The following is a 10,754-nucleotide window of genomic DNA, read 5'->3' on the forward strand; positions in this document are numbered from 1 at the left end:
AAGGCTGCCAGTGGAGTATTTTGGCATGTTTATTTTTGACCAATTTTTAGATTTTTAACAGAATCTTAATAGATTTTTTATTTAACCATAACTGTGACTCTTACATATCATACAATGGAATTTTATTAGTTACATTAAATTGGAAGGAAGAAATGAGTTAGATAGAGAGGTTACTAAGCCTTCTTGGTTAATAAAAGTATCCTTAATTCATGGCTTATATGAATCAGTATTGTCAAATGTCGAAGAACTAGAATTTGGAGAGCCATAATTTGTCATGTATAAAAGAAAAATCACAACTAATTTTCTTGCATTCCATTTGACTAGCTGAAATTCCTTTTTTTTCCTTCCAAAATTGGCTTGAAATTTTTAGGCACTATTCAATATAAAACCTGTCTCTTTTCAGTTCAGAGGAATAATATTTTGCATATATACTTATACAGATATATATATGTATGTCTGTGTGTGTGTGTGTGTGTGTGTGTATAAAGCATTTCATACACACAAGTACTAAGACTTTCTTTTTTTTTTCAGTTTAGCTGATTAAAATATTAAATTTTGTCTAACTATGGAGTAAGGCTTTTTCCATGATTTTCAAAGAATGGTTACTGAAACAGTGAAAGCCTGTATTTTATTGGCAAAGAATTATAAGATTTTGAATCTTTAATCAAGAATTGTTAAATGCTTCAGTTTATAATGGGTTATGAATTAACCAGAATTCTCTACACAAATCTGTCTGCTTGAGTGAAAAGACTGGTTCTCTACTTGCAGTATCCCCTACAGTACAGCCTTCTACTGTTCACAAGTGACGGTAGTCCAGGTGACATGAGAGTGATCTGATCATGTACAGAAATGCTTAAGCATTGTTGGCATAAATCCACTCGGAGTTGCTGGGTTTTCACTTGAAAAGGAGTCTGGAAATGTGATTTAAATGACATTCTATCTTTTCTTCTGCTTGTGTCTTAAAGTCCTTGCCTGTCTCTTGTAGCCAATGTAATGCATAAACTCTTCCAAGGAAGACAGGCAGACAAGCTCAGGGTTTGATTCACTGCCAGTTTTGTTCCAACAGTTGTATGAGTGCCACATTCATGAAGCTAATGCCCCTTTTCTGGCCCTATCACAGGATTCCAAGTTTTCTTTCCAGATGGCTGTGCAGCTTCTGCCCCACCAGCAGGCTGGAGTCCTTATGCACTCAACAAAAGAGATGTGTGCTTGACTCTGAAATGTTAGCATGGCGTTTCTAATTATGACAATACCAAGAATCATGCAACTGGAGATATACATGGAGAAGGCAACTTGTTTGGTAAATAGTGGTGTGGATTTTTTTTTTTTTTGTCACTTATCTGAAGAAATAATATGTCCTATTTTTAATATCAAGAGAATACATTCCTTCATTTAAGCATTCAATCATTTATTAAAAAATTACTTTGCTAAATATAATTCACTGTGTTTTTCTCTTAGCTAGGTGCTGGGACTATGGAAACAAATCTTTCATTTCTATGGGCCATGGACTCATAATTAATTTTGAGACAGGTAAGGAAGATATGTCTGAGGATAACAAAGAGGGAAGAGTAACCAATATACCTCTGGGGGCAGATAACTGTAGAAACATGGAAGGTTCCGGAAAGGAGGGGAGTTCAGGCTGAACATGGAGGTTTTGATTTTTTTCTTTCTCTCAAAGTGAAAGAAATTTTTTCTTTCCCAATTTCAAATTCATAGTTTTTAATCTTCCACAAATGATCTCAATTCTCAGGATAAGGGTCTGATATATGTGTGTTATTTGCTCTTTTCACATATGAAAAAGTTGAGCCTCAGAGATTAAACAACTTGCTCATGTCACATGGCTGGTACTTGAAGAAAGAGGAGCTAAAAATACTCCCCTGAAAGTGGTACTGCCCCTTTCGGCAATACTCCCTTGGCACCTATGGCCCTGCCATTTTCAGCATGTGTCTCCTTTATTAGATGGTGTTTTGGCCTCAAAGTCATAGTATTTCATGACTTAAAGTAAACTCACAATTGAGTATCCAATTTGATTTCGGTTGACCCAGACACTAAGGCATTATTTCTTGCTTTTGTTTGCAGATATTTGAGAGAGGAACAAAGTAAAAACAAAGTAAAATGATACAAGTAATATGTTTATTGAACAATGATGGGCAGGAACTACATTTAGTACTTTAGTGCTTTAGCTCACAATAATCTTATGATCAGTTACTTTGTTTCCATTTTACAGATAAGCAAACTGAGTCTTGGAGTAATTAAGTAACTTGCCCAATGTTCCTCAATTTGCATGTGGAAGACCTTGGATTCAGCCCTGGCAGCCTGATTCTAGAGCTCAGGAACTTCACCACCATCAAGACACAAGTTTAGTTTCCTCTATGATAGTTCAATAATTAATAAAATATATGATCCGAACTATCTGGAAATAGGTGACCCAAACTATCTGAAGAGCCTTTCTGAACTTTTAAACTACAAAATTATTCTACTGTATAAACATTAAGGAAAGGTAGAATAGATTTGATACACTTACTGTGCTTTTTCTCAATTCACCTTGTTATATCAATTTCCTTATATTTAAAACATAAAATGATGTAACAGCTTCTTATTTGTGCACAATACATTAGCATATTAATGATGACTTTTTAGACAGCAAGGCAGAGTACACAGAGGTGTTTAATGTTCTTACATCTCTTCTGCCAACACTGTCATAAAAGTGCTTTTCCAAAACTATAGTAATACATTGTTCCTATCACTTTGGCTCACCTTTTGGATTTGGCCAAGAATTAAGAGAATCTGTCTCATCAACAGATTCAAATGTGTTTGCATTTTCTCTATCTTAGAGGAGCTTCTGAATTATTCTCTCCAAGTATTTAGGGAAAAGAGAAAAGATAGGAGACAAGAGAAGTAAGATAATATAAATTCCAGGAGACAGAGAATTAACATTCTCTGTTTTTGATTCATGATTCAGAATAGGGTTCCATAGAGTGTTAAATCAGAGTGTGATTCTGTGGTACAGGAACATTGTAGTTGGTGTAGTGTATCACACAATCCTAGAAATGAATGATGAAAGGTATTTCTGGAGAAGCTGGTCATTAGTACAGCAAAAGTTAAGGGTATATGCCATATATAGTTCAGGCAGCGACGTAGTCTTCAAAATTGGATTTCTTTCTTGCAGGCTTGATTTTCCTAAAGGTAAAATTAATAGTGGGTATTATATTAACTAAGATTATTCAGAGCTGTCAAGTTAAGGTAAAATGGACACGTTTTGTAAGTTTACTTGACAGTGGTAAAATGTCCACATTCTTACTCACTTATGAAATTCTAAAACATTTCAGTTGTATTTCCAGTTGCAGCAGGATATGATATAAATTAGATGTCATATAAGAGTGTTATTTACCCCAATTAATTTAACCTTCTTTGTGTATATTTTGCACTGCTTTAGTACTTAACATTTTAGGACTAGTTGACTTGTACATGGAATATAACATTGCAGCTTCCTCAAATAAAAAATGCAGGTGTATTTAAAATGAACCTAAATAGCTGGTGAAAGAGCTTCTTAGAAGTTGTACTTATTTTAAATTAGAATTTTAAAATAAAACATGAAAATGGTTTTTGCAATTGCAGAATTATATTTTTGCTGCCATTATAGGAGAATAATTTTTAGAGTTATCTTGAAATAGAAATATATATTTTAAGTGCTAGTCCAAAATTAAAAGAAGATCACTCTGTAACACCATTAGAAAGAAAGAGAGACTGAAATGGGGAAGAGATAAGTAATAACAATTAGAAAAATGTGATAACTGCAAAAACCTCATTTATGTACCATTTGATTTCTGAATTACTTTGCTTTGTTCTTCCACAGAAACAGGACGTACTGTGTCACATGAAATTACTAAAATAATAAATTCTTATTTTCTTGAGGGAAAATTATGTAGTCTGATTTAAAAATATAATGTAGTGACCAAAACAGCAGATTAGCAGAGAATATGATTGCCTCTGATTGTCCTTCAATATCACCTCAGATTCTAAGGTTATTATTCATTCATTTGTAATGAGGTATCTCATCTCCTCTGCCATTTACTATGTTTAAAATCCCACAAGAATCTATACTGCTTCCAGAGAAGTGACATAACACAAAGATTGGCATGTCCTTGTGAGCAAGTTGTGTACCAAAAACATAACGTACTCACCAAAAATGAAGCCATTTTACATCTTTTGTCACTGGATCTAATTGGGTAGTTAGGTGACTTACAAGAACATTTTCTTTGCTATATCTAAGTTAAAGTTAAACTTGTGAGTCCTTTTTCTTGGAAGGAGATTGAAAAAGATAAGCTTTCACACAGAAAGTGATTTACCAGTCATTTAAAGAATTCATTTCTGTTTTGTTTCATATATTACTACTGGGCTAAATCTGTTTCTTTCTGGCTTTTTCTTAAAGCGGGATTTCAATTGTAATGCTGCCATCATAGTTCACAGGAGAGAAATTCTTCAACTTTCTCTGGAGTCAGACTACATGTAATGAAGTTATTCCCGAGGTGATTAGTCATTACAAATTCAAGTTATGATATGCTTTGGCTGTGTCCCCTCTCAAATCTCATCTTGAATTTTAGTTCCCATAATCCCCACATGTCATGGGAGGAACCCAGTGGGAGGTAATTTAATCACAGGGGCGGTTACCCTCATGCTGTTTTTGTGACAGTGAGTAAGTTCTCATGAGATTTGATGGTTAAGTGTTTTTCCCCCTTTGCTCAGCACTTCTCCTTGCTGCTGCCGTTTGAAGAAGGACGTGTTTGCTTCCCCTTCCACCATGATGGTAGGTTTTCTGAGGCTTCCTGAGCCATGCTGAACTGTGAGTCAATTAAACCTCTTTCCTTTATAAATTACCCAGTCTCAGGTATGTCTTTATTAGCAGCATGAGAATGGACTAATACAAGATATAACAACAACAAGAACAATAATAATGTCAAGGTATTTATGCATATAATCAGTTGCAGCCACATCACATCAAAAGTAATAATGACAACTATTCATTAAAAAAAGAAAGAAAGAAAGTTCTAAGGGAAAATGAAAAAGTGCCAGTGTTTCAGTGGAACTCTTGGAAACTTTGGAAACTTTGTCTCCAAATTGATTTATTTTTTAATTTGTTGGGGAGGGAAAACAAAAATACATTTTCCTTCCACACATCATATGTTCATTGACTGGGGCCTCTGTCACAAAAGACAGATTAACAAGAGAAAGGCATACACATTTATTTAATATTATTTTTACATGATACAGGAGCCTTCATAAAGAAGTGAAGACTGAAAAAAAATCAGTTAAATCTGAGTGTTTTTTAAATAGATTTGAGGAAGAATAGAGAATCATGGAAAAAAATGAGGCAAAAAAAAAAAAGAGCAAGAAAGAAAGAGAAGAAAGAAGAAAGAAAGAAAGAAAAGAAAGAAAGGAAGGAAGGAAGGAAGGAAGAAAGGAAGGAAGGAAGGAAGGAAGCAAGGAAGGATTAAGGGTAATAAACCGGGGGAAGCTTAGGCCTTTTTGTTGAGATTCCTCTTGGTGTCCCTCTGATCTGTGTCTTTAGGGGTAAGGACGCTCCTTTCCTCCAGGCATTGAGAAGCCACCTCTCACACGAAGAACTATGACCTTCTCCAGGGGAGGAGTGAAGAAGTCAGAGATACCTTCCTGCGTATCTATTTCACAAATTCCTTCAACTTAAAATATTCCATATGTCAAGGTGCCACATTTTAGGAGAGCATATCTTGAACTCTGTCAAGTTCTATTTTTTTTTTTTCTTTTAATGTGATGGAGTTTTTTGGGGGGGTGTGTATTTAGTGTTGGGTGAGAAAAATACCTTCTATCCTAAAATACTAGTTGTAGTTATGTACAAATAGTCATAAACTCAGTATTTTAAAGAGAAAAAAGAAATCTTAACCATCATTTAACCCAATAGTTATAATAATGTCAGATCGTCAGAATTACCTAGAATTGCATGTGTGTATTATATGATCTTAAATTGTATCATATGTGTATATATATATATGTATGTATAGGTGTTGCTGAGTTTCATTTCTGGAGAGTCAGTGCTAATTCACAAGGTATGGAGAATGAGAATGCAAGGTTTCCTCTACGAGCAGCCAGGTTGGGAAACTATTTATGTTACAAGTTCTGTAACTTTGCACATGAGGCAACTGAAGGCTGTGTAGATTGACCAACCTACCAATTATCATACAGCCGTCGGATACCGTAGTCAGTAATAAACCCGGGCTTTCCGACTCTTGACTTTTCCCCATAACCGAGGTTTTTTTCTTCAAGATATTTTATGAAACATTGCTAATCCCTTGACTATGACTTTGAATGTCTGACACTTCATGGATACTCAGCTCTTGTTATTTGTCTAATAAAGAATTATTTATGCTGTTGATTCACTACTTATCCTTTAAAAGTAATGTTAAAAATAAAGTTGTTAACACTTGTTTCCTTTCATTGGAAATGATTTTCACATTTTCTCATTTCTATTTGTTAACACTTATCTTCTAACTTGTGGTTTTTCACTTCAAAGTTAAACTATTTAAATTCAGAAAAAGTTGTTTATTAAATTCACTTGTTTAACAATTTCAGAAAAGTCAGCCAATGAATTGTTTATTGAGAAGGCTGTTCCCTCCCTCCCTCCCTTCCTTGCTTCCTTCCTTCCTTCCTTTCTCTCTTCCCTCCCTCTCATAATCCCCAGAGGAAATGGCAGATGTGAATGGCTGAAATGTAATGTGATTGACTTGTCTCCCTAGTTTGTGTATTACTGCCCTCTGTTGGATACAATTAGGTCTGCTCTAATATGTTAGACTGTCTTGCCCCCTAGTGGTTTGTGCAGAAGACAGTAATGAGGACATTGGAAAACACTGTGAAAGATCAGCTAATTATTTATTTACTTTTAAATAACACAATTTGACCAAAGCCTGATTTTATAATAACTAATTTAACATGTAACAACTCACCTTGCTTGTGTCTCAAATTTCATTTATGAACAAATCAATAGACTTATTACTAAGTTAGAGAAATATGTTGTTATACAAGAAATATAAAACTTACAGTTACTTTTTATGCACAACTCAATTTATCACTTCATTAATTGGAGACTTCTTTTTTTTTTTTTTTTTTTTTTTAGAAGCACACTACAATAGTTAATTTTATTTGTTCAAGAGCTCATATTGCAAGCATTAAACCAAGCATAGGCTTTGATTCTATGAGCCCAAATTCACATATTGAAGATCAAAGCAAACTGCGATCCATGTACACAGATGAAAACTAAAGGCTCAGAGTTAATAACATTGTAGTTTTTAAATTTCTATAGCCTAGAGCCCAGTAGTCACAGGTCTTTTAGGTCCTTCTGGATGTCCCACAGGGTATCCGCACTTTTCTTGAGTTGAGCAACTTCATCATCCTTTAGCTTCTGGTTAATAACGCTGGTTAATCCTCGGGCATTGAGGATACATGGAAGGCTCAGGAAGACTTCATTCTCGATGCCATACATACCCTTTACCATTGTTGACACGGGATGAATCCTGGATAGATTTTTCAACATGGATTCAATAAGATCAGCCACACTTAATCCAATAGCCCAGTTGGTATATCCTTTTAGCTTGATGACTTCATAGGCACTTTCAACCACCATCTTATGCACTTCCTTCCAATTTTCACTATCATTGTCCGTTCCCATTTCTGGATTCAATTCCTGGAGAGAAGCACCTGCCACATTCATGCCACTCCATACAGCCACACTTGAGTCGCCATGTTCCCCCAAAATCCATCCATGGCAGCTGCTGGGATGAATGCCAATTTTTTCAGCCATAAGGTAGTGAAATCTAGCAGAATCTAGATTACATCCACTTCCAATCACGCGGTGTTTGGGTAATCCACTTAGTTTCCAGGTAACATATGTAAGAATGTCCACTGGGTTGGAAACCACAATTATGATGCAATCAGGACTGTACTTGACGATCTGAGGAATAATGAATTTGAAGACATTAACATTTCTCTGCACCAAATTGAGCCGACTCTCCCCTTCTTGCTGACGGACTCCTGCAGTTACCACTACAATCTTAGAATTGGCAGTCACAGAATAATCTTTATCTACCACAATTTTAGGCGTCTGAAGAAATAAGCTCCCATGCTGCAAATCCATCATTTCTCCTTTAAGCTTATCTTCCAAAACATCCACAAGAGCAAATTCATCAGCCAGAGACTTTCCCAGAATGCTGATAGCACATGCCATACCAACTTGTCCAACACCCACTACAGTGATCTTATTGTTTGGGACTGTTGCCTCTTCTTCCGCAACTGGTGCAATGAGTTTTTCCTTAAGAGTTGCCATTTTACACAGGAGGGAGAAGGCGCTGGAGACCTCAGTAACAGCAGTGTGGAGAAGACAATGTGAGCTGCGTGCATCTCCAATTGGAGACTTCTAGTGGGCCATTTTCTGAAAATTGAATTTATTTCTTCTTCTTCTTCTTTCAGAGATAGGTCTGTCTCTGTTGCCTGGGTTGGAGTGCAGTGGCTTCAGGTTCCTAGCCTCAAGCGAACGTCCTGCACCAGCTTCCTTTGTAGCTGGGACTACAGGTGTGCATCAACACACCAGGCTAATTTTTAAATTTGTTTTTGGAGAGACAGGTACCGCTTAATTTCCCAGCTGGACTCGAACTACTGGCTTCAAGAGATCCTTTTACCTCAGCCTCCCAAAGGTCTGGGATTACAGATGTGAGCCACTGAGCCCAGTCTGAAAATGGAATTTCCTGAACTGGAATGAGTTTTATTCACTGTGGCTGAGATTCTGCAAACTGAAGCAGAGACATGCAGCAGAGAATTTTTTTTTTTTTCTGAGACAGGGTCTCACTCTGTCACCCAGAGTGGGGTGCAGTGGCATAATCTTGGCTCAACACAACCTCCACCTCCCAGGCTCAAGCAATTCTCCTTCCTCAGCCTCCCAATTAACTGGGATTACAGGCGTGCAGCACTACAACCCAGCCTTTTTCTTTTTTTTTTTTTTTTTGTATTTTTAGTAGAGACATGGTTTCACCATGTTGGCCAGGCTGGTCTTGAACTTCTGACTTCAAATGACCCACTTATCTTGACCTTCCAAAATGCTGGGATTACAGGTGTGAGCCACTGAACCTGGCATGAATTTAAATTAGAAAAAAAGAGACACTTTAAGCAAATTTTTTTGACAAAATATGAAAAATAAGTAAGTTGGCTATAGTAAATTTACTACTGTTTCAAAATAAAACATAATCTGCATAATCACCCATTCAATTAATTCATTAGAAATTAACAAACCTAATTTGTCCAACTCTCAGATGAATAAGAAGTAAAAAAGACTCTTGGTTTCTTGGAGCCTACACTCCTCAGATTTGTAGATCCTGTCAGGTTGAGTCTTATATCTAAGAATAGATTAAATTTTCCCCCTTTCTCCTATCACTCCAAACTTACCACTCTCATGGCTCTTATGAATTCAGTTTTTTTTCTTGTTTATCATCCCAATAATCCATATCTGTATGTCCTAGGGTATAGTACCTGAACCAAGGTGAGCTTTTAATGAATCTTTGTTTTCACTACCGCCTGTCTCTTTATAACCCTTAACTCTTCTCTTGCCCCCTCTGGTATTCAAGAAACCCTGAGACTTTACCATGAAAACTTCCTCTACTGAAAGGTCGATCAGCCATCTATTGCCTTAAAATGAAGTCTTTGCCCAGAAAGTAACAATGTATTTGCCCAGAAGTAAATTAAGCTTTATCTTGAGTTTTAAATCAAGTATGTATTTAATTCATCTTCCTCTCTTCCAGGCCTACACATGCGCGCGCACACACACACACACACACACACACAGACAGACAAAGGATAGACTCTGGAGGACAAAGGGCAGGAATTTATGGCGCAATTGGTCTTCTCACTCCATAAACAGTATGCCTTGAAATAGCAAATCTACCTCATCTTTTTTTTTCTTCTTTTATTCATTCTTTTTGTTCTTCTTAAACTAAAGAACTTGCCCTTCTCTCTCAGTGTCAGCAGGGATGACACTTAGTCAGGTATGGCTGTACTGGTTGTGAAGAGCTGGTATCTGTCTGAATTGATTGCTGCATCTGTCCTGATGAGCTGGTGCTTATTACAGATTCCGAAGATTACCATAGGACAGCAGGCAGTTTTCATTTGTCCACACCAGAGTTTTGTGTGTGGTGTTCCCTTTTTCTAGAATCACTTACCTCTCTCTCTTCTAATCCTGAATTCTCAGTCATATTCTAGTAGTCTACTGATATGTTATTTGGTGACCCTGAAAAATTCCAGGATAGAATTGATCACAGCCTCATTTGAGTCCATTCTGTGCTTTGTGAAAACCCTGTTAAGGTACTTTATCATTGTTCTGCATATTCCTGAACACTGGGAAACTTCAGCTATGAACATTATTTTTTTAACTTAAAAATAACTGTTAAACTTGCCTTGTATTTTAAAATTTGTTCCTTTTCACCCTTTTTGGGGATCACTTCTTAGATGTTATGGATTCTTACTAGGTCTTTTTGAATTTTGTTCTTTCTTTCTATAAATCTTAGATTTTTAAGAACTTTTATCTTTCAATGAATTAATCCTCCAATCATTTTAATTTCTAAAAGCTCTGTCTTTTTCTTTGATTTTTTTTCATAACCTTTCATTCCTATTTGGTGGATACTGTATCTTCTTTAATCTTTCTGAGAAAACATATTTGATTTTGAACAAATTTTCATCAT

At 36.1% G+C, this 10,754-nt stretch overlaps 1 protein-coding gene across 2 annotated transcripts; it reads right to left on the reverse strand.

Annotated features, from left to right (window-relative positions):
- Nucleotides 1-7,252: 7,252 nt before the first annotated feature.
- LOC112634809 (L-lactate dehydrogenase B chain-like) lies at nt 7,253-8,425 on the reverse strand. Of its 2 annotated transcripts, XM_025402656.1 has the most exons (2): nt 8,120-8,353; nt 7,253-7,972 (listed from the first exon to the last, which is right to left on the reverse strand). In XM_025402656.1, exons 1-2 carry the CDS (start codon nt 8,351-8,353, stop codon nt 7,349-7,351), a joined length of 858 nt encoding a protein of 285 aa, XP_025258441.1. In that variant the 3' UTR covers nt 7,253-7,348. The 2 variants fall into 2 exon arrangements, with proteins under 2 accessions (XP_025258441.1, XP_025258440.1); XM_025402655.1 differs by having other exon boundaries at nt 7,253-8,425.
- Between the last annotated feature and the right edge of the window lie 2,329 nt (nt 8,426-10,754).

The sequence above is a fragment of the Theropithecus gelada genome, chromosome 11, assembly GCF_003255815.1.
Source record: "Theropithecus gelada isolate Dixy chromosome 11, Tgel_1.0, whole genome shotgun sequence".
NCBI lineage: Eukaryota > Metazoa > Chordata > Mammalia > Primates > Cercopithecidae > Theropithecus > Theropithecus gelada.

Excerpts from the sequence above, each read along its gene's own strand:
- LOC112634809 (XM_025402655.1), bottom strand. The coding sequence starts at position 8,353 with ATGGCAACTCTTAAGGAAAAACTCATTGCACCAGTTGCGGAAGAAGAG.